The 24790-nt window shown below is 50.4% G+C and overlaps 2 protein-coding genes and 1 non-coding gene across 4 annotated transcripts; 1 reads left to right on the top strand and 2 right to left on the bottom strand.

Annotated features, from left to right (window-relative positions):
• Positions 1 to 351: 351 nt before the first annotated feature.
• Positions 352 to 2579, bottom strand: C9H11orf68 (chromosome 9 C11orf68 homolog). 2 transcript variants are annotated; one of them, XM_057552779.1, is made up of 2 exons: positions 2423 to 2579; positions 352 to 1752 (listed from the first exon to the last, which is right to left on the bottom strand). In XM_057552779.1, the coding sequence occupies exons 1-2, from the start codon at positions 2539 to 2541 to the stop codon at positions 996 to 998; spliced, it is 876 nt and encodes a 291-aa protein (XP_057408762.1). In that variant the 5' UTR covers positions 2542 to 2579; the 3' UTR covers positions 352 to 995. The 2 variants fall into 2 exon arrangements, with proteins under 2 accessions (XP_057408762.1, XP_007171035.1); XM_007170973.3 differs by lacking the exon at positions 2423 to 2579 and adding an exon at positions 2035 to 2376.
• Positions 2580 to 2670: 91 nt separating this feature from the next.
• DRAP1 (DR1 associated protein 1) lies at positions 2671 to 5020 on the top strand. Its single transcript, XM_057552782.1, has 7 exons — positions 2671 to 2973; positions 3217 to 3289; positions 3399 to 3492; positions 3786 to 3905; positions 4026 to 4119; positions 4346 to 4434; positions 4785 to 5020. Exons 1-7 carry the CDS (start codon positions 2932 to 2934, stop codon positions 4888 to 4890), a joined length of 618 nt encoding a protein of 205 aa, XP_057408765.1. The 5' UTR covers positions 2671 to 2931; the 3' UTR covers positions 4891 to 5020.
• Positions 5021 to 21915: 16895 nt separating this feature from the next.
• LOC114236365 (U6 spliceosomal RNA) lies at positions 21916 to 22022 on the bottom strand. The gene has a single exon (XR_003622346.1). It is a non-coding gene; the product is annotated as a U6 spliceosomal RNA (small nuclear RNA).
• Positions 22023 to 24790: the final 2768 nt, after the last annotated feature.

Genomic DNA, 24790 nt, shown 5'->3' with positions numbered 1-24790 from the left:
CCATGTGCCCTGGCCTAGAACTGCCAGGACCAAGGAGGTACCTTTCTCTAGTGGGCACAAATATACCCTCTGAGCTAGCAGTAGCCCCTCAGACTTTGCTGGGCCAAATCTTTGAATTTATGGGAAGTCACTGAGAAACTGATTCTGATTCTTGGGATGGAGAAGAAACAGGGCCGGCTTTGCAGAGGCTCTCGGAGAGGTTCCCAGCCTTGGCTGTGAGGCATATCTTACTACTGGAGGCAGTTGGGGGGGCCCAATCAGAGAAGAGGGGCAGTCTCTCCTAGCCCTGCCTCTCTCCAGCAACCAAAGCAGGTAACCACCAACACAGTGTTTTCAAAAACACTCAAGACACAGACCCAAGCTGGGTTTTATTGAAATGCCAGGAGCAGGCATGTGACAAGATAGCCAAAGAAAGGAGGAAGGTGGTGTGGGCTATGAGATGGCAGGGAGGGGCAGGCCCTGTATCCATGGCCCTGGCAGCCCCTGTCTCTGCCAGGGGCTGAGTGGAACCATCACCCACCCACCCCCAACAAAATGGCATGCTCAGGCCTGCAGGGCCTCTGCCCCCTGGACTGTGAAGGCCCCAAGGCGAGGGACTGGAAGCACGAGGTCTTCTCTCCCGTGAGGGAGGAAGACAAGGGGAGGATGCAGGAGGAGGGGGAGGTACAGCCAGAACTGAGGGTATGGCCAAGGAAGGCTCCCCTGCGGGTGTCCGCGCCCAGCCTGTGGTTCTGGATGACCAAGGGGAGCAGCGGCGAAGAGAGAGGCTGAGGGTCTGGCACTCAGGGAGCCAGAGCCTCCAGCCAGTGGGGACTTGAGTCAGCCCTGAACACAGGACAGAAGTTCAAAGAGTTCGTAGACGCAGGCAGTTCCCGAGTGACCCAGTCCTCAGAGCTAGGGACGCTCAGCCTTCTTGGGACAAGGAGGGGGAAGACAGACGGGAGCATCCATCCCTAGCAGGGGCGGCAGAGGGTGGTCTCCCCCATTTGGCCCCACTAGGTCAGTTCCACATTGTTGGCACGGTCCAGCACACGGGAACCACGGGCACTGCCCCCCAGCTGGAAACGGCTCTCATAGAGAGTGGGGCAGAGGTGCCAGCGGTTGGCCCGGTAGATGCCCAGGTAGGTGTAGACGTCAGGTTTGTAGGTGAGCAGACACTTAATGCCTGCTGCACGGATGGCTGCATCTGCTTCCAGTACACCCAAGCGGTCCGTGAAGTCGTCTGTATAAACACAGATGACCTGCCGCCCACCCTCCTTGGCCCGTGGGCTCACCTTGGCCACCTGAAGCCGGCCCTCGACCACGGCTCGAGCAATGCCAGCCCAGGCGTGGTCCAGCTTGAAGCCAGGTGCCAGGTGTATCAGCCATTTGCCAGAGAGCACCTGGTGGGTGATGGCCAGCTGGCGCAGGGTACCTGGCGTGATGGGCCGCCCGCTGGTCTGCAGAGCCTCCCAGGCTGCCTGCAGGCCCTGCACATCACCCGAGTTGGGGACGTAGCCCTGCCCGTATGCTGCAATCCAGCCCACAGGCTCAGAGTTGGGCGAGCCAGGGTCCCCGTAGCGGGTAACTTGGGATGGTGGGTACTTGGCCAACCAGGCATCCAGCTCTGTGGCAGGTGTGGTGCGGGCGTCAAACACCAGCCAGGGGTCCATGTCAGCTGCCATGGCCTCTGCAGCCAGGTGCTCGGCAGTGAAGCCATCTTCACGACCACCTGGAGAGTCCTCGTCCTCCAGCTCCTCACCTGGTTCCATCCTGCCGTAAGGGAACTGAGTTAGGGCAGGTCCAGGACAGACCCAACTTGCAGGGCCCTAGTGGGTGCCAGACACTGAATTAACTGTGTGGCCTTGGGCAAAACTTAAGGTCGCTGTGCCTCAGTTGCCTCATCTTTACAATGGATAACAACTGTTCCTGTCTCAAACAGCTGTAGAGAATTAAATGCCTGAGGTGGAACAAAAGCTGTGCAGATGTTAAAGTTATTACTACTCTCCCTAACCTACAGATGAGGAATCCGAAACTCAGAGAGACGGGACTCACCCAAGGTCACACCTGCAGTGAGTGACAGGGCCGAAATGTGAATTCAGGCGTGGGAACCTCCCGGCCCTGCCAGAGGATGGCAGCTTTCCCGGGCGCCAGGAGTTAATGAAAGGAGGCAAAGCACACGTTCGCGCAGCACCGCGGCAGGCCCCATGGCGCCAGGCCTCCGGGCGGGCGTTATCCAGCCCATTTAACGACGAGGACACTGAGGCCAGAGACAGCAGTGACCGATCCGAGGCCAACGGGGCGGTGTCCGGACTCGAACCCACGGTCGATAGAGCCTGCAGGAGGGCCAGCCTCCCGCCCCGCCGCGCCCGCCGCCATTAGCGCCCACGGCCCTAGCTGCACCCCCGCCCCTCCCTGCCCCCTCCCGCCGCCCCGGGGTCACCTCCGGCCTTCGCTGCGCTCGGCGCCGGCCCAGCCCGGGGCCCGGCTCCGCTCCTGCCGGGGCTCTGCGCCGCCGCCGCCGCGCCCCGCCCCCGCCACGGCTGCCGCCGCCGCCGCCATCTTAGCGCCCCGCCGCTTCAACAACAACTTTATAGACAGGCGCAGTACAGTGGGGGCCGGGGAAGGGGCGGGGCCGTCGGGGAACGCGAGGAGGGGCGGGCCTGCGGGGGGCGGGGCTAACGTTCGTTCTTCTGGCCTTGTGGGCGAGCGGGAGTGGCGGTAGAGTCCGGGACAGAAGCGCACCGCCTGGGAGGCTCTATAGGCGAGGGCGCTCGGGCCCTGCGGGCGGTGTCCTGACCGGCGGCGCTAGGACCCTGTGGGCAGCGGCGGGGGCGGAGCGGGCGGCACCAGGACCCGGGGGAACCGCGGCGGGCGGGCGACGAGCAGGCCCGGGGGCCGGGAGGCTGCGGGCGGCGGCGCTGGGCCCGGCGCGGCGAGAGAGGCCCCGAGATGCCGAGCAAGAAGAAGAAGTACAACGCGCGGTTCCCGCCGGTGAGCACGTGGCCAGGCCCCGTAGGAGCGGCCGGGCTCTCAGGAGGCTCCGGCCCAGGCCCGGCTAGGGAGGCGGGCGCATCGCGATGTTCGGGGGCCCGGACGCCCCGCCCCCTTCCGTGCCCTCTCAGCGTCGGTGCCCCCCGCCCCCTTTCTCCTGGGATGCTCCCTTTCTCTCCCCCCACTTAAGCACCCTTTCCGGGACGGAGGCGACGGGGTCCGAGCTCTCTACCCCCTCCGCAGGCACGGATCAAGAAGATCATGCAGACGGATGAAGAGATTGGGAAGGTGGCGGCGGCTGTGCCTGTCATCATCTGTATCCTGTCGGGGGCTGGTCGGGTTGAGGGAGGCGGGGGAGGCCGGCAGCCCGGGGTCGCTTTGTGTGGGCTGGGACACCACCCGGCGTTCTCCTTGACCCCCCTGAGCTCGGGCGCTCGAGCTTTTCCTGGAGTCACTGTTGAAGAAGGCCTGCCAAGTGACCCAGTCCCGAAACGCCAAGACCATGACCACATCCCACCTGTGAGTGGCTCTGATCTGGGAGGGCCCGGTTGGGGTCCTCTTCCAGGAGTTCACACGCTTAGGGGAGGCTGTGCCCTGATAGTGCGGGAGGTAGGGGGTGCTGGGAGATCAGCAAGGCCTCAAAGACTAGTGGGTTTGAACTTGGGAGGAGAGGTTGGGTGTTCTAGCAAAGGGGGGGATGGTTGGGATTGAAATATTCCAGGCTCCATTCCCCTGACATCCAGAGAGCCCCTTGCTGAGGGCGCAGATGGCTGTGCCCCACCTGAGTGCCATCCCCTCCCCACCTCTTCCAGGAAGCAGTGCATTGAGCTGGAGCAGCAGTTTGACTTCTTGAAGGACCTGGTGGCATCTGTGCCTGACATGCAGGGGGACGGCGAAGACAACCACATGGATGGGGACAAGGGTCCCCGCAGGTGGGGAGCCAGGGTCCAGTGTCCAGGTGGGGAAGGCCAAGGCCCCTGGGGTTGGGGGTGGCTGGGGGGTGGCAAAGGAGGGGAGAGACCTCTGGGCAGATGCACTATACCTTCCTGAAGGGGCCGGAAGCCAGGCAGCAGCAACCGGAAGAATGGTGGGATGGGAAGCAAGGGCAAGGACAAGAAGCTGTCGGGCACGGACTCAGAGCAGGAGGTGAGTGAGGCCCCAGCCCTCTGTGCTGCCCCGCAGGGCAGGCAGGGCAGCCTTGCATCCGGCCAGGCCAAGCTGGCTGGAGGCCTAGTCCCATCCTCACCTGTGATCTTTTCGTTTTGGTTTGTTTGCTTGTAAATTGGGGCTACGGAGGTCCATCTCCTATTTCTGCTTTTCAGTGATGAGCCCATGTCTTTCTGGTCATCTCTCATTCCTGCCTTGTTCCCAGGATGAGTCTGAGGATACAGATACTGACGGCGAAGAGGAGACACCACAGGCCCCACCCCAGGCCAGCCACCCCCCTGTCCACTTTCAGAGGTAAGCAGTTCAGTGGCACCAAGAGAGGGCCAGCCGACCCCAAGGCTGACTTGTCTCTCCTGGCCTCCCTGGCCACTTGGTTCTGTTGGTTGTAGCAGATTTCGGGGATAGGAGGGGAGGAACTGAGGAGGACTTAAAGGCTGAATACTGTGCTCTCAGAAGGTCTCCTCCCCCTGGGTGGGGCTGTATGACCTGCCCTGGATCCTTCCCCTCTCTGGGCTTGGCTCCCTGTTGGTACAGAGGGTGGTGGGCTCCAGGGCTGCCTGTGTGGAGGACCGGGTGGGGCTGAGTGGGCAGGAATGGGCACCGGAGAGTGGCCTGATCTTCCTTTCCTGCTTTCTGCCCTGCAGCCCCCCGACACCCTTCATGCCCTTCACCTCGACTCTGCCTCTGCCCGCAGCACCCCCAGGCCCCTCGGCACCTGACGCAGAGGATGAAGAGGATTATGACTCCTAGCGCCCTCTGCCCCCCAGGCCCCACCCCCTTTTAGTTGGTTTTAGTTGCTCTGGGGAGAAGAGAGAAGTTAGAGCTGTTCTTAAATTTATTAATAAAACAATAATAAAAGGGAACACCAGTGTCTGTCCCAGCTTGTGTCCAGGGCTTTGTGGCCTCCTTCCCATCCGTTCACCTCGTTCCCCATGCTGAGCTGGGGCCAGGAGCCGTGGTGGGCTGGGCAGCAGCTGACTGAAGGGAGGGGCCGGAGGCCACAGCTCTGCCAGGGCAGGACCCGGGGTGCTGATGGAAGGAAGGCGGGTCAGAGTGGCGGAGGGCCTGAGCTAGCTGGTGCTGGTCATGCTGGGAGACAACCTGTCTCGTTGTGCTGTGTGACCCTGGGCAGGTTTCTGCCCTTCTGTGAGTAGCCTCTTTTTGTCTGTCTAATGGAGACCGCTCTGCTCACTTTAGGCTGCTGCAAAGGGACAGACAGGACAGGAAACGGCAACAGTCTTGAAAACTAGAGCTTGGGCCAGTTGCCTTGCAGGGCGTGTGGGGAGGGGCAGTGGGAGCAGAGGTACGTGGGGTTGTGGCGGCCTTGAAGGCTGGCTTGTGAGTGAGCAGGCTGTGACCCTGAGTAGACCCTGGAGCTACGGGGCGTGAGGCAGAAGTGTGTCTTCAGGGAGCAGTGGCTTGGTGAGGCGGGAGGGAGGCGTGGCGTGCTGTCGGGAATCCTGGACGCTGATGACTGACTGCATCAGGGGGAGGGTATCCTTAAGGACTCTCAGGTTTCTTTGGGTGGGGCTGGGGGAACATAGGAAGAAGAGGGTTAGCAAGATCTCGAGTTTGGCTGTGACGGGTTTGGGGTGCCTGTGAGGCCACTGAGGAGAGGCGTGGAGTGGGCGCTTGGACGTAGGTGGCTAAAGACAGGTGTGTGAACCTTGAGAGTCAGGGAGAAAGGGGAGGGCTGGGGCAGACCACCAAAGGAGACTGAAGAGCAGCCAGCCCAAGGGCCCCCCAGGAGCCACTGTGGTGCCCACCCAGGGGCATCTGGGAGGAGGGAGAACTCAGCTGTCGAATGCCTCAGTGGCTTGGGGGTTGTGGATGGGACAGTGAGGTGAGAAACTTGGAGGTGAGTGGAAGCAACACTCAGAACCGTGGAGGGGAGGTGGGAGAGGGCAGTGGCTCAGAGTGAGGACGGAGGAACGGATTGGGGGTTTGTTTTTTAAGATGGCAGAAATGCAGACTGAAGGGGCTGAAGGGATGGGAGGGGCGACTGATGGAGTGAGGTGGGGTTGCCCGAAGCCAACCCCAGCCTAAGTGGGGAGAGGGGTTGAGTAGGTTTTGGTGGGGGACTGAGGTATTCAGTTTTTATCTGATGGCGTATGATTTCTTTGTGAAGTAGGAGGCACTGTGGCAGGCCTGGATGGGCCCAGAGCAGCTGGAGCCTGAGGGCACGTGGGTCCTGTCTGCTTCTTATCTGCTCCTGCTCTAGGTGTAAGAAAAGAAAGCCCCTGGATCCTTTTGGGGAAACATCCCTACTCAGCCTGTGGTGTGTGCAGCTGACTGCACTCCGTGGGGTTGAGGCGTGGGAACTGCCAGCCTGGCCAATCAAACAGGCTCTGGCCACTGTGAGTATGTAGGCAGTGTCGTGACCCCAGTGGGCAACACACCTGAGCCCTGGGACTTCAGGTGGGACCCTTGGGAAAGGGTTTTGACAAGATCGCTGGCTTCCCCGTGGCTTTGGTGGCAGCAGGGAACCCTCTCAGGAGTCCAGGTGAGGATGACGGCGGCCACACTGGAGTAGCAAGGCTGGCGGAATGGAGGCTGGTAGGTGCTGAAAGCTGCTTCCCACCCCAAAGGGTGATTTTGACTGAGCACGGAGCCAGCACAGCAGTGCCAGGAGGCTCAGAGGCACCGTCTTCTGGTAACATCTGAACACCAGGACCCTGACGCCTGTATACCTTGGACTTCCTAGTCACGTGAGCCAATAAAATATTTTTTCTCCCTAGAAGCCAGCTGGGTTTCTGTCACTTGTAACTAAGAGAGCTCTGGCTGGCAAGGACTGTGAATGGGAGGTGCTTCCCGTTGGCCCCGGAGAGGGAACAAGCGGTTTTCTCCAGCAGCAAGTTGGGCGCAGTCCCAGGGAGGGTGAGCTCCTGGGGGTCCACAGAGCCGAAGGCCTGCTGAGCCGTGCGAGGCACGTGGGTGGGAGACAAAGAGACCCTGGGAGCCCGTTGCTGGGATCTGTCCAAAAGGTGAGATTTTGCACGGAGAGGGTGGGTGATGGCTGGGGAAGGCGAGGAGGCCAGGGTGCAGGGAACAGCCTCCCTTCATCCAGGAGGTGCAGGTGGGAGTGAGGTGCCCAGGAGCCGCTGCCCTGGGTCTCTGCATTCTCAGCCCGTTGGCTCAGCCTTGACAGAGTGCTTATGAGTAGAACCTCGTTAGTCCCGGATTCAGATCCTGGCTTCTCCACTTATTAACCTTGAACAAGTTCTCAGCTTCTCTCAGTTCTCTCATTTGTAAAACGGGGCCTAGTTATTACCTGTGTTAGTTATATGTACTAAACTCTATGTACGAGTTATACCTATTAGTTAGGGTAAAGGGTTAATGTAACAAACTCAATACGTATAGGTTCAAATACAATAGAAATTTATTTCTTGCCCACGTAAGGTTCATAATGGGGTTTCTCTGCTCATTGGGCCGTGCTTCTCCAAGAGGGACTTCCGGGCCCAGTCTCCTTCCATCTTGTGGCCCCACCACCCTCAACTCATGGCTTTCAAAGTCACTGCGGAAGGGGGAGTCTCAGCCCGTGGAGGTTTTCCTGGGCCAGGGCTGGAAGTGGTCCCATTGCCTCTGTTTACTTTCCCACTGGAGCTGTCACAGGGTCCCACCCGAGGGAGGCTGGGGAAGGTGGTCTAGCCAACCTGGGTGACCAGCCAGCTTCTGCCGCAGGACCTCATGGGCCATTGGGAAGGCCCTGACCCAGCCTTTGACGAGTGTTAGGAGTGCAGCCTGCTGAGTCAGAGGGCAGGGGCCCCAGGGAGACAGTGCTTCTGGCTGGGCCTGGCCTCTGGGTGCTTTCTGGGAATGGGAAAAGATGGCTCTGCCCTGCCCTCTGGGTACCACTGGGCACCGGGAGGGGGCAGCCTGTCAGTACCCCATCTGCAGAGCTCTTCCTGGGAACCAGGTGATTGTCATTCTTTTTTTAAAATTAATTAATTAATTAATTAATTTATTTATTTATTTATGGCTGTGTTGGGTCTTCGTTTCTGTGTGAGGGCTTTCTCTGGTTGCGGCAAGTGGGGGCCACTCTTCATCGCGGTGCGCGGGCCTCTCATTATCGCGGCCTCTCTTGTTGCAGAGCACAGGCTCCAGATGCGCAGGCTCAGTAGTTGTGGCTCACGGGCCTAGTTGCTCCGCAGCATGTGGGATCTTCCCAGACCAGGGCTCGAACCTGTGTCCCCTGCATTGGCAGGCGGATTCTCAACCACTGCGCCACCAGGGAAGCCCCTGTCATTCTTTATTGTCTGTCCACTGGGGAGCCTTGAGCCTGAATGCCTCAGCCCGGCATCGACTGTGCCCCAGGGTGTAAGTGTGACCAGTTTGTGAAAGAGGGAGCAGCTTCTGAGGCCAGCGTGGCAGCCAGGGACTGTGACCCTCCTGTGAAGAGTATGGACCCCCCTCTCCCTGCCAAGTGGAAAGCCCCCCCTCCACAGCCCATTTAAGGATCCATTCAGCAGACGTTTATTAAGCACCCAACATCATCACCCAGCAGGGAAATGAGATACCACAGTCACCCACCAGAAGCCAGAAACTAAGAAGTCTGGGAATTCCCTGGTGCTCCAGTGGTTAGGATTCCACGCTCTCACTGCTGCGGGCCCGGGTTCAATCCCTGGGTGGGGAACAAAAATAAATAAATTAGATAAATAAACAAAAAGCTCTTTTATTAAATAAATAAAATCTGATACCACCTATGCTAGGGTAGAAGTGGCGACACCAGAAATTACACTGCTGAGGGGAATGGCAGTGGGTGCAACCACCTTAGAAAACGGTTTGGAGGAAAAAAAAAAAGACTTCCCTGGTGGCGTGGTGGATAAGACTTCACACTCCCAATGCAGGGGGCCCCGGGTTCGATCCCTGGTCAGGGAACTAGATCCCACATGCATGCCGCAACTAGGAGTTTGCATGCCGTTAACTAAGACCCCACACAACCAAATAAATAAATATTTAAAAAAAAAAAAAGAAGAAAGAGAACGCTTTGGCAGATTCTCATCGAGTCTATCAACATACGCTTCCGTGTGACACGGTGATGCCACTCCTAGGCATACGGCCACCAAAAGACACGTACAAGAATGTTCCTAACCCCCAATTGGAAACAATCCAAATCCGATCAACAAGAGCATGAATAAATAAATGATAGGATAATATATAATAAAACAGAAACACAAAAGAACAAACCACTGTGACACGCAGTATCAGGGCGAATCTTGTAGACATTATGTTGTGCAAAAGAAACCTAACAAAAGAGTACATGCTATGACATAATTCATTTAAATAAAGTTCAGGGACAGGTGAAACTAACCGATGGTGATGGAAGTCAGTATAATGATTACCTTGGGCTGGGGGCTGATGGGGGGGGGCACTGGGAAGCCTTCTGGAAATGTTCCATAGTTTGAACTGGGTGGTGGTTATATATAAAAATATACTAAGCTGCACCCTTAATGATACACGCACCTTTATGATACAACATAAAAACTTTGTTTTATCTACATGTCCGTTGAGAACCTACTGCACACCAGATACCATTCTAGGTAGTGGTGATTACACGAAGCGTTTCTTGGAGTTCATTTCTGATGGGGAGAGGCAGACAATAAAGAAGATAAATAGTATATCAGATGGCGATAACGTGTACTGGGGGAAAGAAAGCATAATAAAGGAGTGGGGAATCCCAGGCAGGACAGGACGGGTGGCCCCAGCCATTCTATGCAGCGTTCAGGGGAGACTGATAAGGTGAGATTTCAGTAGAAAGCCCTATTAAGTGAGGAGTGTGCAGGCCACAGGCTATGTGTGGGGAAAGAGCAGAGGGGACAGTGCCAGCAAAGGCCAGGATTGAGATTTGATCCGGTCAGCTTTCCCTGTGGTCTCCCCCAGCTCCCACTTCCTCATCCACCACCCGGGACCCAATTCAGGAGTCACCAGGCCTGTACTCAGCCCACCTTGGCTAAGGGGTGTCCTTCTGGCATTGACGGCCCCTCAGGGTTCCAGAAGCTTCATGGAGGGAGAAGAGGTAGTGGTGTGGGCTCCTCCCCCACACCTGCCCCTGGGGCTGCCAGACCTGGAGGCCCCAGGGGCTAGAGGAGGAGGTGAGGGGGAAGGAGAGAGAGATAAGGGGTGGGAGTGACCTCACCCACCACCCACTGGCCTGGTGGACTGATCTGCAGCGCTGTGTATCTGAGTGCAGCAGGGCCCTGCGCTTGTTGTATCTGAGTCCACTCTCTCAGAGAGGTGTTCTCATCACCTCCCATTTTACAGAGGAGGAGACTGAGGCTCAGGAAGTGGGACGAGTGCCCCGAGTTTGCTCATTGGCACAGAGACAGGCAGGGGCTTGTACACAGGCCTGCCTAGGGGTCCAGAGTGTGGGGAGGTGGAGTTCTGAGGTCGCCCCATTCCTTCTCGGGTGTGGTAAGCTTGTCTCCAGGACGTGGATGGGACCAAGTTCCCACTCTTCTAGGCTATAGGCACTGCGGCAGGGGAATGGCACCTGTGATCCAGGTGCTCCACCAGGGGCCTGGTCCTTCCTCTCCCTGGGCAGAGTGTTTGGTGAGAGTGGCAGGTAGTTCTGGACTCTCTCAGGGGGGTCCTTGTAGCTGGGGAGTGAGGCAGGACCTGGGCGACACTCCCCTCCCATCACCAGAGTGAGCTTTCTTTATTCTGAAATCATGTCCTTCCTATTTTGTGTGCTTGTGTGTGTTCAAATGTTATTTTTAGAAATGGAATAAGGGCTAAGATTTCTGCACCCACCCCAGTAATCAGAAAGCTACAAAGGAAAACACAAGATCTCACATGAGACCCGTCAGATTGGCAAGAACAGAAAGTCAGATAAGGGAATTCCCTGGCGGTCCAGTGGTTAGGACTCCACGCTTCCAATGCCGGGGCCAATCCCTGGTCGGTGAACTAAGATCCCACTAGTGCCAAAAAATAAAAAAAAATTAAAATAGGAAGAAAGTCAGATAAAACTGATGGCTGGTGGGGAGGTGGGTACACAGAAGTCTGGTGCTTCTGGTGGGAGTGTAAACTAGTGGGCATGTTTGAAAGGTCAGTATAACAGCTAAGTGACTTCCGGCAGTTCCACTCGTGGGTAAAACCTCTCACAAAGAGAAAGACATGTCCTAGGCATGGTTAGAGGTGGTGAAGTATTACAGGCTGCCAAGCTGTCTGTCACTGGGGTGCTGCATGGCAGGTAGCAATGTGGACAAAGCTTCAACGTATCAGAAAAACGAAAAATGCAGAACAAGATCTATAGCACAGCAGTTTTTATGGAAAGTCAAAACACAGACAAGCACAGCAATGCCGAATATTTCTGCCATTTATTCTGTGACCTTGGGCCAGTGACTTAACCTCTCTGTGCTTCAGTTTCCTCATCTGTAAAGTGGGGGCAATAATAGCACCTCTTGGGCTTCCCTGGTGGTGCAGTGGTTAAGAATCCGCCTGCCAAGGCAGGGGACACGGGTTCGAGCCCTGGTCTGGGAAGATCCCACATGCCGCGGAGCAACTAAGCCCGTGGGCCACAGCTACTGAGCCTGCTCTCTAGAGCCCGTGAGCCACAACTACTGAGCCCGTGTGCCACAACTACTGAGGCCCACGCACCTAGAACCGGTGCTCTGCAACAAGAGAAGCCCCTACTCGCTGCAACTAAAGAAAGCCCGTGTGCAGCAACAAAGACCCAACTCAGCCAAAAATAAAATAAATAAATTTATATATAAAAAAAAAATAATAGCACCTCTTTCGGGGACGTATGATGAATAAATGAGACATGACATATAAAGTGCTTAGCACAGTGCCTAGCACATGGTAAGCTCTCAATAAATGGTGCCTGTAATTGACACAGATGGAAATAAATGCCTGGAAAGCAGGCTGGAAGGACATGTGCTAGACACACAAGAGTGGGGTGCTGTGGGGAGCAGGAATGGGATTGGGGATGGGCTGAAGGGGAAAGTCCATTTTATTTAATTAATGTATTTATTTTGGCCACGCCTCGCGGCTCGCAGGATCTTAGTTCCTCGACCAGGGATCGAACCTGTGCCCCATGCAGTGGAAGTGCGGAGTCCTAACCACTGGACCGCCAAGGAATTCCCAAGGAAAGTCCATTTTAAAGGAAGGCTTTTCAGGACCCTGGTGATGCCTGAAGTGCTCAAACCAAGGAGATGAACAGCAAAGTCTATGCACCCCATGTTTAAAGCAAAACCAAAAAATATTGTCAATTGTCATCTTCAGAATGGGCCAGATGAATTGATCCTCCTAGACAGTGTCCTATAAGGACAAGTAAACAGTGGCCCTGCAGTGTTCTTGGGGTCATAGGTATTTCCTTCCTTCACTCACTCGACAAATATTTCCTGAGCACCTACTCTGTGCCAGGCGCTGCTCTGGGCTCTGGGGAGGAGAGCACAAAAGAAAAAGGTCAACCTGCTCCGATGAACAAATGCGCAAACAACCAGTTTGGGTAGGGGGTGCCGGTGAGGCCAGTGTGTGGAAGCAGCAGCCAGCAGGTGTGCGGGGGCCCTGGCCGTTGGAGTGCTCACCCTTCCTTGTTCCTGTGAGGGGCTGGGGTGCTGCCCTTGTTTCCAGCCACTGATTCTCTCCCACCCCTGCCCTGTGCCTGGTGTTGGTTTCACTTTCCCCTTCCCCTAAATTCTCTGAGTTTTGTTTCTGTCTGTGGGTTCCCCGTGCCCGCGCACCACCTTTGTCTGAAGTTACACCTGAAGTAGCAGGGAAGCCGAACAGTTTCGGGGCGGGGGACAGAGGATGAGGTAGGGGCCGGGGCCTCCATTGCTCCTCCAAAGGCCCCACTTCATCACTTACCTGGTCCCATCTCCCCCTCAGGATCCACCTCCCTACCATACTCCAGGGAGCAGAGCCCTCACCCCCACCAAGGAGTCTGGGCTCTGGGCTCATACTCCTTGTATGTATTTTGGTTCTAGCACCACCCCTTACCAGCCTTGTGGCTTTGAGCAGATAACCCGACCTCTCTGTGCCTCAGTTTCCTTATTATAAAATGGGCCTCATAAAAGGGTTGTTAACAGAGATATTTATAGAGATCTTCTGACCACCTGCTTAGTGCCAGGCTGTGCTAGGTGCTGGCCTTAGGCTGTGAACAAACCCAGTTCCTGGTCCCCGTGTACCTGACCCAGTGAAAGCGCGGAGTCCTAACCACTGGGCCGCCAGGGAATTCCCTTTAACCAGTTTTAAGTGAACAGTTCAGTGGCATTAAGTACTGTCACATTGTGCAACCATCACCATTCTCCATCTCCAGAATTTTTTTCACCATCCCAGACTGAAACTCTATTCTCATTGAACACCAACTCCCCAGTCCCCCCTTCCCACAGCCCCTGGTAACCACTGTGCTACTTCCTGTCTCTATGTCATCGACTATTCTAGGCATCTTATGTAAGTGGAATCATACAATATTTATCCTTATGTGTCTGGTTTATTTCACTTAGCATAAAGTCTTCAGGGTTCATCCATGTTGTAGCATGTGTTAGAATTTCTTTTTAAGGTTGAATACTAGTCTTTTAATGTATATACCATATTTTGTTTATCCATTCATCCCTCCGTGGACATTTGGGTTGTTTCCTACTTTTGACTGCTGTGAATAATGCTGCTATGAACATGGATGTACAAATATCTATTCCAGTCCCTGCTTTTAATTTTTTGGGGTATACATGCAGAAGTGGAATTGCTGAATACAGTAATTTTGTTTTTTTGAGGAACCACTCTACTGTCTTCTCAAAGCAGCTGCATCATTTTACATTCCCACAAGTGATACACAAGGGTTCTGATTTCTCCACATCCTCACTGACACTTGTTATCTTTTGTTTTTGTTTTTTGCATTTCCCTGATTGCTAATGATACTGAGCACATTTTCATGTGCTTATTGACTCTTTGTATATGTATATTCTTTGGAGAAATATCAATTCAAATCCTTTTTCCATTTTTTAAAAAATATTTATTTGTTTGCGTGGGGTCTTAATCGCGGCAGGCGGGATCCTTAGTTGTGGCATGCGAACTCTTAGTTGCGGCATGCGTGTGGGATCTAGTTCCCGGACCAGGGATCGAACCCGGGCCGCCTGCATTGGGAGCATGTAGTCTTAACCACTGCACCACCAGGGAAGTCCCCTTTTTTTCAATTTTAAATCGGGTTATTTGGGTTTTTATTGTTGAATTGTGAGAGTTCTTTATGTATTTTGGATACAAGTCTTTTATCAGATATATTATTTGCAAATATTTTCTCCCATTTTGTGGGTTGTCTTTTCACTTTTTTGATGGTGTTCATTGAAGCACAAAAGTTTTTGTTTCTTTTTAATTTATTTTATTGAAATATAGTTGATTTACAATGTTGTGTTAATTCCTGCTGTACAGCAAAGTGATTCAATTATACTTATATATTCTTTTTCATATTCTTTTCCATTATACTTTATCACAAGATATTGAATATAGTTCCCTATGAAGCATGACAGTTTTAAATTTTGATGAAATAAATTTTTTAATTTTTAATTTTTTAATTTTTTAATTATTTCTTTGCAGGATCTTAGTTCCTCGACCAGGAATGAACCCAGGCCCCGGGCAGTGAAAGTGCTGAGTCCTAACCACTGGACACCAGGGAATTCCCAGGTGAAATCTAATTTATCTATTTTTTTCTTTTGTTACTTGTGCTTTTGGTATCGTATCTGATAAACCATTGCCTAATCCATGGCAATGGTTTATTAGATATGACTGTTTTTTTCCTAAGAGTTTTAGTTCTTACATTTAAATCTATGATTCATTTTGAGTTAATTTTTGTATATGGTATAATGTAAGGGCCCAACTTCTTTCTTTTGAGTATGGAAATCCAGTTGTCCCAGCATCATTTGTTGAAAAGACTGGTCTTTTCCCACTGAATGGTCTTGGTACCCTTCTCTAAAATCAATTGACCATAAATGTAAGGGTTCCTATTTCTGGACCCTCAATTCTATTCCATTGATCTATATGTCTATCCTAATGCTAGCACCACACTGTTTGGGTTATAGTAGCTTTGTACTGTTTTCAAATCAGGAAATGTAAGTCTTCCAACTTTGTTCTTTTTCAAGATTGTTTGGCTACTGTGGGTCCCTTGACTTTGCATGGAAATTTTAGGATCAGCTTGCCAATTCCTGTCAAAGGCAGCTGAGATTTTGATAGGGACTGAGATAAATCAGTTTGGAGATATTGTCATCTTCTGGGGTTTTTTAATTGACAGATATTTTCTCCTGTTACTAATCAGATTTTCCTCCTTCTTTGTATGTATATTAATTTTTTATTGGATGCCAAACATTGTGAATTTTACATTATTGATCTGGATTTATTGAATTCCTTTAAAGAGTGTTGTACTTTTCCTGGCAATTTGGTTGTTACTTGTGGGTTAGTTTGGTCATTTCAAGATTTGTTACAAGCTCTTTTATGGTGAGTCTAGAGTAGCCTTCATTAAGGGCTAAACCCATAGCCCTGCTGGGTTCTCTACTGAATTCTCTGTGTATTCTGTGAGATTTCTTTACTCTGGAGATAATCTTCCTATAAAGATTTCTAGTCCTGTGTGAGCTCTGGGAATTATTCCTGCTTCCCTTTCTCAGGGATTACAGTCCTTTGCTACCAGTTTTCTAACATCTGAAATTAGTTGTTTCATATACTTTATCCAGTTTCTTAGTTGCTTGTGGCAAAAGGATCCACTTTACTTGCTCACGGCCAGGATCAGAAGTCCTCCTGTCTCCTCTGAACTCCCCAAGTCCTTTGCCCTTCCCTCTCCCAAAATTCTGCTCATGCTCTGATTTGGATTATAATTGTGTGTGCATGTTTTATCTCCCTCATTGCACTGTGACCATCTCAAGGGCAGGGGGGCTTATCTTATTCATAGCTGCATCTACAGGTTGTTTCATAGGGTCTGTCACACGGTAGACATGTTTTTGTGCTTTGGTTTGCCCTGCCCCTCTCTTCCTTCAAGACACCTCAAATCACGTCCCCATCTTTTTAAAAATGAATTTAATTAATTAAAAAATTTCCTTTTGGGCTTCTCTGGTGGCACAGGGGTTAAGAACCCACCTGCCAAAGCAGGGGGCACGGGTTCGAGCCCTGGTCTGGGAAGATCCCACGTGCCGTGGAGCAACTAAGCCCGTGCGCCACAACTACTGAGCCCACGTGTCACACCTACTGAAGCCCACGCACCTAGAGCCCATGCTCCGCAACAAGAGAAGCCACCACAATGAGAAGCCCGCGCACCACAGCGAACAGTAGCTCCTGCTCACCACAACTAGAGAAAGCCCGCGCGCAGCAGCGAAGACCCAACACAGCCAAAAAGAAATAAATAAAATCAATAAGTTTATTTAAAAAATTTTTTCCTTTTAAAAAGTTGAAGTATAATTGACTTACAATATTACATTCATTTCAGGTGTACAATATAGTGATTCAATATTTTTATAGATTACATACCAAAGTAATTATACTATTGACTATATCCCTGTGCTGTACGTTACATCCCTGTGTCTTATTTATTTTATAACTGGTAGTTTGTACCTCTTAATCCCCTTCACCTAGTTTGCCCATACCCTACCCCACCCCCTCCCCTGGCAACCACTAAGTTGTTCTCTGTATCTGTGAGTCTGTTTCCTTTTTGTTATATTTGTTTGTTTGTTTTGTAAATTTCACACATAAGTGAAAACATACAGTATTTGTCTTTCTTTGTCTGATTTATTTTACTGAGAATACTCTCCAGGTCCAACCATGTCACAAATGGCAAGATTTCATCTTTTTATGGCTAATATATCATATATATGTATATATGTGTGTGTATATATATATATGTATATATACACACACACATATATACATATGTATCTCACATCTTTATCCACTCATCTGTCAAAGGGCGCTAGATTGCTTCTATATCTTGGCTCTTATAAATAGTGCTGTAATGAACACTGGGGTGCATGTATCTTTTAGAATTAGTGTTTTTGTTTTCTTTAGATAAATACCCAAGAGTGGAATTGCTGGATTGTGTGGTAGTTCTATTTTTAATTTTTTGAGGAACCTCCATACTGTTTTCTATCCTTAGAGAATTGCTCCTCCCACTCCACCCAGGAGGTACCACCAGGACTGTGATTGGTCCGGGGTGGCCATGAAACTCAAGGCAGGATGTGTCAGAATCCTTCCCTGGGTTTTTGCTACCTGGATATGTGGGAAGAGTCCTCTCTCTACTCTGGTGACAAAAGTCCAAGGACAGATACCTGGTGCTGACTGCAACCAACATCCCCATTAGAGTGAATGAAGCCAACAGAGAGAGAGAAATGAAGATGAAATGAGGAAGAGAGTAAGACACACACACACACACACACACACACACACACACAAAGGGACTCAAGTCTCTCAATCCTCAATCCAGGCAAAATTGAGGTCAGGCCCTTTTTATGATTTAGTAAAATAATCCAATTACTTATTTTATCCTTTTGGCTTAATTTAGTTCTGTCAATTGCAAACCAAAGGGACCTAACCAGTACAAGGCATCTCCATATATTTGCTGAATGATGGAATTAATTTGCATACCTGCCTCATTCCCAATGTATGTGAGGTAGCGTCTGACAAGAACAAGGAAGATAAAATCTTAAAACAGAAATGGAGGGAATTCCCTGGTGGCGCAGTGGTTAAGACTCCACGCTCCCAATGCGGGGGGCCCGGGTTCCATTCCTGGTCAGGGTACTAGATCCCACATGCATGTTGCAATTAAAAGTTCACATGCCACAGATCAAGAGCCTGTGAGCTGCAACTAAGACCCAGCGTAACCAAATAAATTAAAACAACAACAACAAACAAACAAAAACCAACAGAAATGGAGACTCAAGAGAGCAAGAACATCAAAATATAAATACGCAGGTCTATTATTAAATAAAGCCCATAAATTGCTCTATTAATTGAACATCAAATTTGGCTCTGAGCTTCCTGGCAGCCAAAGCAAAAAGGGAGATGTAGTAACTTACATTTTTTTTCCCCCCTTGGAGATAACAGAACCTACAAGTTCCTCATGGGAAAGAAAATTTTCCTAGTCTTTAGCCACAAAGGAAAAATTTCAGATGGGGCTCTGTAAGCAGGTACTGAGGCCAACGCCAGCCACATTCCATCAGTCAAAATCTGTAATGAGCCTTCTATGTCTGGTCCTTGGAGTATGGGCCTAGGGAACAAGTGAGGTTACCAAATTTAGTTGTCAACTTGGTCAGCCTTGCCTTGACCTCTCAGTGGCTCTTGTCACAGTTGGTCACTCCCTCCTTTTTGAAACACTGTCTTCACTTGGCTGGGAGCCCTTGCTCTCTGAGCTCACTTCCTCCCCACTGGCCTCTCTTGTCTGTTGTCCATGGCCATGTCTCCCGTCCTCCCCTGACCTCTAAATGGTGGCAGGCCCATGCTCAGTCTCCAGACCTCTTCTCTTCTTTCCTCTCTCTGCCTCCCTGGCCCAAGTCCTCCGGTCCCTCTTCTGGAGGACGGTCCCTCCTTCCACCCTGACCCTCCAGTCTAATCTCTACACAGCAGCCAGAGACAGCTTTTAAAAACCTAAATCAGCAACCCTGCCCACCTGTGAATGGCTGCAGAAAAGAAGAAATTAACACGTCCCCTCCCCGATGCTGGCCAAGCCACGCAAAGCTAATAGCCTATTTACTTTATCCCTCACTTGCCCCCCATCTCTGTTCTATAAAAGAAACTGGCATCCAGACCCCGATAAGATGGTTTCTCGGGCACACTAGTCCGCCATCTTCTCGGTCTGCTGGCTTTGTGAATAAAGTCGCTACTCCTTGCCTCAAAGAAAAAAAAAACAACACAACAACCTAAATCAGGGACTTCCCTGGTGGTTCAGTGGTTAACACTTTGCCTTCCAATGGAGGGGGTGTGGGTTCTATCCCTGGTCAGGGAGCTAAGATCCCACATGCCTCGAAGCCAAAAGCAAACAAACAAACAACCCACCCCCATAAAACAGAAGCAATATTGTAACAAATTCAATAAAGACTTAAAAAAAAATGGTCCACATCAAAAAAAAATCTTAAAAAAAAACCAAAAAAAGCCCTGAATCAGCTCCCATCACTTCCTCCCCTCAAAATCTTCTACTGTGATGGCTACGGTGATGATACAAGATGTGTGCGATATAATAAAGGATAATTTGTCTCCCAATGTCCCTCTAAAATTCCAAAGGAAACTTGTCTCTATGCCCTCAGATGAAGTCGTGACTTTCTGTGCCATGTTTCTTCACAGTGCTGTCCAGTTCCCACCATGGCTCCGCAGCCTTTCTGGAAGTCTCCTGTACCCTTGATCCACTGGGCTGCCAAAACTTCAGGGAGCCCATCTCAAGCTCTCCAGGCAGCTTCCTTGAAACAATTCTCCCCAGATTTGGGATTAGAAGACAGACCCCAGCCCTAGTCCCTGAGGGGAGTGTTGGGACTTGCTTTCTAAATCAATCTCATCACAAAATTTCCCTTCCAGAATCCACCCTCCCAACCCTTTATAATCTTGAAGTAGACCGGGGGTTTCGCGTGGCAAAATGGGTCTTCTAATATCCTCTCACACTTTCCATCATGTTTAGGACAAATCCCAAGACCTGCCCGTGGCCACTGGGCCACATGACCTGACTTCTGAGCCCCCAGAGAAGTTTAAAATACCATAATAACAAAGAATATTACAGAAACTGACACAGCAGTGTAAAGCAACTATACTCCAATTTAAAAAAAAAGAATGTTACAAATAATTGTATGTCACAAAAAATAAAAACTTAATCAAAGTGAAGGCCTTTTCAGAAAAGTGTGAAACGCCAAAATTGGTACAAAAATATCAAAAACTTCAATAGATCAATAACCAGTAAAGAAAATTATAATCTAAGACTCCAGTGCCAAAGAGTCCCAGTGGAGTCCACCAGACTTTCAAGGAACAGATAGATAGTCCTTATCTTATAGCAGTTGTTCCAGAAAACAGAGAATGAGAAAAGGCTGCCCACTTCCTCAGGTGACTCCCAAACCAGATAAGGACAGTATCAGAAAAGGAAAAGTGTAGAGCATTTCACTCTGAACACAGATGTTAAATTATGATCTAATAGTGTAAAATATAGAAGAATGCCCCACCTAGGGGTAGGGAAAGGACTTCTTAAGACATCCAGAATGCAAACCCTCATTCAAAACATTTATGGATCTGACCACATCAAAATTAAGGATTTCTGTTCCACAAGGCCATCAGAGATAAAGTTGATAGATAGCTGGTTGCAATCTAGTGAATGAAGGACTCCTGCAAGTTAATAAGGAAAAGCCAAGAAACACAATAGAGAAATGGCCATGAACAGAAACAAGCAGCTCACAGAACCAGCCCAAAGGCAAAAAATTAATGAAGATGGGGTCAAAGAAGTAATCAGCACAATTCAGTTAAAATTACAATGAGATACCATTTTTTTAAATTTATTTTTTTGTTCATTTTATATATACATATATGTATTTTTCCTTTGGCCACGCTGCGTGGCATGCGGAATCTTAGTTTCCTGACCAGGGATCGAACTCGTGCCCCCTGCATTGGGAGCACGGAGTCTTAGTCACTGGACCTCCAGGGAAGTCCCTAAAATTTATTTTTTTGTTGAAGTATAGTTGATTTACAATGTTGTGTTAATTTCTGCTGTACAGCAAAGTGACACAGTTATACACATATATACTTTTTAAAAATTATTTATTTATTTATTTGGCTGCATCCGGTCTTGGTTGCGGCACACAGGATCTTCGTTGCAGCATGCAGGATCTTCTGTTGGGGCGCGTGGGCTTCTCTCTAGTTGTGGCGCACGGGCTCAGTTGCCCCGTGGCACATGGGATCTTAGTTCCCCCACCAGGGATTGAACCCGCATCCCCTGCATTGGAAGGCAGATTCTTAACCACTAGACCACCAGGGAAGTCCCATATATACATTCTTTCTTGTATTCTTTTCCATTATGGTTTATCCCAGGGAGATACCGTTTTATAACCATCAGGTGAGGAAAAATTCATAAGGTGAATACTGATGTTTGGTGAGGGTGTGGGCCGACAGAACCCCTTATCACTTTTGCAGGCATATAAACTGGTACAGCTTCTTTTTCAAGCAATCTAAAAAGAGATATACATTTGTTTCAAGATCCCACACTCTCAATCCTTGGTAAATAAGCCCCAGAAATTCTCGCGCAGATGTACAAAGAGGCATATACAAGGGCGTTGACTGCAGTGTCCTGTGTGGAAACTGGAGTTGGGGGCAACGTTGGCATCCAACCTCAGGGGAATTCATAGTAAAGCGTAATGGAAGCAAACTACAGAACGTTAGGCAACAGTCAGAAACAACAGTCAGACAGCTTCTCAAAACGTGGCGTTCAGAGAGACGAGTAAGGAACAAAAATGAGGTCAACAGCATAATACATTTATATAAACTAAAACAACCAATGCATGAACATGATATTAGATATTTCACAGATCCATTCATACTTAAGTGAGATGGGAATGAAGAGCAAAGATAAAGGAGAAAAAATGCTAAACCAAAACAAGAGATTGACCTTGTGTCCATTGGTGATTCGCATACACTGTGAAATAAGGAACATAATCAACTCAGCGCCCTGTGCCCGAGGACCAGAAGAGAAATGTGCAAAGGACGCGAACAGGGAATTCACAGAGGAAGCACAAATGGCCCATAAAGATAGGAAAATATACGAATCTCACAAATAATGAAGGGAATGCAAGTTATAGCAACGAGTTCGTCTTTTTTCATCTATGAGATTAACAAAGATTTTTTTTTAATATGGAATGCTTCACAAATTTCCATGTCATCCTTGTACAGGGTCCATGCTGATCTTCTCTGTGTCGTTCCAATTTTAGTAAATGTGCTGCTGACGTGAGCACAAGAAAGATTTCTTTCAATTATACTATGTTTTGCTGGTGAGGGTGTAAACACTGTGGATTGAAATCTATATTGATTGAGCATTTGGGGACAGTGATTAAGCGTTATCAGAATTAAATTGCTGACAGCCAGCAAGTTTGCTTAAAGGAACTTATCTTGCAGAAATACCTCATGTGCAAAGGCGCATTTCCAGGGATGTCACTGCTGCAATGTCTGTCCCAGGGAAGCTAGCAGAAGCTGTGTGTGTGGTTGACAGGAGGAGATGAGTTTAGTACATCATGTCAGACATATGGTGACAACCAGTGTGAAGGCTGAGGTGGCTCTGCATGTACTGACATGGAAAGATAAGCATAATATACTATTAAGCAAAAAAAGTATGATGTCACTTTTGTTGAGAAATTACACACACACACATGCAAAATCACAAGACATTAAAAAGGTCCATGGTTTCAGGTCTGTTTTGGCATCGAAGGCCAAGCATAAGTCAATAGTTCAAGGGCTCCCATGTTCAGAAGCAGGTGCTTGTGGTGGGACCTGCAGGTAGATGGGGCAGATGGATCACACAGGACCTAGCAGGCCATGGTAAGGACTTCGGCTTTTACTCCTCAAGAGATGGGATCCCGGGAATCCCTTGGCAGTCCAGTGGTTGGGAGTCGGCGTTTCCACTGCAGGGGGCCTGGGTTCCATCCCTGGTTGAACTAAGATCCCACAAGATGTGCGACGCAGCCAAAAAGAGATGGGGGGAGGAATCCATTGGAGGGTTTTAAACAAAGGCAGGACAGGCTCCGGTCTTAACAGGATCACTCTGGCTGCTGAGTAGAGAACAGACTTGGGGCAAGAGCAGAAGCTGGGCGCAGGGGCTACTGCAGTGATCCGGATGGGAAGGGGTGGGGGCTTGGGGGAGCGTGCTAATGGTGGTGGAGGGGAGAAGTGGCTGATTCTGCGTGTATTCTGAAGGCGGCAGCAGCAGAGTTTGCTAGTGCTTGGGGTGTGGGGTGTGAAGGAAAGAGAGGAGTCCACAGTGACGCCAGAATTCTGGCGTGAGCAGCAGGAAGGATGGATGTGGCCTTGATTGAGATGGGGCAGATGGAAAGCCTGAATTTCAACATGTCAAATTAATTAATATGCTTATTCATCATCCAAGTGGAGTTGTCGAACGGGCCGTTGGATGTGAGTCTGGACTTTGCGGGAGAGGTCAGTGCTGAGATATGTAAACTTGGGCAGAGCTGGAAGGTGATAGATGGCTTTTAAGGCTATCAGACTGGAGGAGCTCACTTGAGTGAGTGTGGCTGGAAAGGTCTGTAGACCCCTCGTGAAAATATTGACCTGAGGAACCCAGACCCGTCCTCTGCCAAGGAAGGAAGTAGCCCAGAGTTTGTCCAAAAAATCAGTTCGGTGGGGTCTGGAGGGGACTTGCTCTCTGAAAATAGAGCAGCCCACACACTTGCCCTCCACCTGGGGTCCCACGGGTGACATTCAGCAGAGGAGGTGGATGGGCGGGGCTGACAGCCCACCAGGAAGAGCAGAGTTGACCTATTTTGAATGGAAAAGATCTTCACCTGGAGCATTATTTAGGTTGTTCAGTGAAATGTGCTCATTGCAGAGGTGCTACTGGGATGGAGTCTGCAAGCAGACAGGGAGGGGTCCACAGCAACAAAGCTCTGAGCAAAACATGCCCGTAGGGCATCTGCTGGGATTTACTTCCACGAGCAGTCTCACCGGGCCGCACTGTTGGCTGATTAATAACAACTCTTACCTGGCGGTTGTGACGAGCTGTGGAAATGTTCCATGATGCATGTGTGTATATATTAACTGATTTAATCCTTGCCACAGCCCTAGAAGGTAGACACTATTATAACCAGCCCCATGTTGCCCATGAGGAAACAGAGAAGGTACGTGACACGTGGAGGGGCTGGGATCTCAACCCCGGTGCTTCCTCTGTTTGTTTCGTTTTTTTTTTTTTTTTTGGCCATGCCCTGCGGCTTGCGGGATCTTAGTTCCCCCACCAGGGATCAAACCCGTGCCCCTGCAGTGGAAGCGCGGAGTCCTAACCACTAGACCGCAGGGAAGTCCCTTTCCTCTGTACTCCTGACCACTGTGCCCCGCTGCCTACCAATAGTCATCAGTCATTTTTAGCAGTTTTAACCAACATTTATTGAGTGTGTTGCCTTTGTGATTTCATTGAATCCTTGCAACAAACCTATGGGATTCCAGTCTGGCAGGGGGAGAAGTGACTTGCCCAAGGTCACAGAGCCGGTGAGAGGCTAAGCCATGCTACTCCATCTCCAGGGCCTCAGCTCGGCACCATGTCCCTACACTGCTGGTCATAGTGGTCAGCTCCGGGCATCTCATGGGGATTTACCATGTCAAGGCTTTTTGGCGAAGCTTAGAAGTTTGGAATAAGAGTTGCAAGTTCTCCCTCCAGAGCCTCCTCTGTGCTCTGGTTTGCCTGCTGCCTTGTTCCTGGACGTGGTGTTCAACTTCCTGGCCTTTCCTGTCCTGTCAGGGCCTGGGAGGGTAGGTGGTTTGAACAAGGTCTTGTTGTGAGGGTTCAGTTTGCCCCTTACATGGCCTCAGCAGGGGCTGAGGGGCAGCAAGGAGGCAGGCGGAGGGAGAGGGACACGGCAGGCGCCATCTGCCATCTTCATAGGGTGTGACGACCCTTTGAGATGGAGAGTCCCGAGACCCCTTTGATAGATAGATGGTGAAACACAGGCTGAGCAAGGGCAGGGGAATTGTACTAGGTCAACGGGCAGTCCTGCAGAGTCAG

The sequence above is a fragment of the Balaenoptera acutorostrata genome, chromosome 9 (assembly GCF_949987535.1).
Source record: "Balaenoptera acutorostrata chromosome 9, mBalAcu1.1, whole genome shotgun sequence".
NCBI lineage: Eukaryota > Metazoa > Chordata > Mammalia > Artiodactyla > Balaenopteridae > Balaenoptera > Balaenoptera acutorostrata.
Note: the sequence above shows the minus strand (reverse complement) of the source record. Positions and strands in the feature narration are given on the sequence as shown.

What these genes read in the sequence shown, in the direction of transcription:
- C9H11orf68 (XM_057552779.1), bottom strand. Translation starts at nt 2,541, where the DNA reads ATGGCGGCGGCGGCGGCAGCCGTGGCGGGGGCGGGGCGCGGCGGCGGC. An exon ending in GAGCGCAGCGAAGGCCGGAG is followed by an intron (nt 1,753 to 2,422) that starts GTGACCCCGGGG and finishes CCCTTACGGCAG; the next exon opens with GATGGAACCAGGTGAGGAGC.
- DRAP1 (XM_057552782.1), top strand. Translation starts at nt 2,932, where the DNA reads ATGCCGAGCAAGAAGAAGAAGTACAACGCGCGGTTCCCGCCG. An exon ending in GGCTGTGCCTGTCATCATCT is followed by an intron (nt 3,290 to 3,398) that starts GTATCCTGTCGG and finishes GACCCCCCTGAG; the next exon opens with CTCGGGCGCTCGAGCTTTTC. An exon ending in GGGGACAAGGGTCCCCGCAG is followed by an intron (nt 3,906 to 4,025) that starts GTGGGGAGCCAG and finishes ACCTTCCTGAAG; the next exon opens with GGGCCGGAAGCCAGGCAGCA.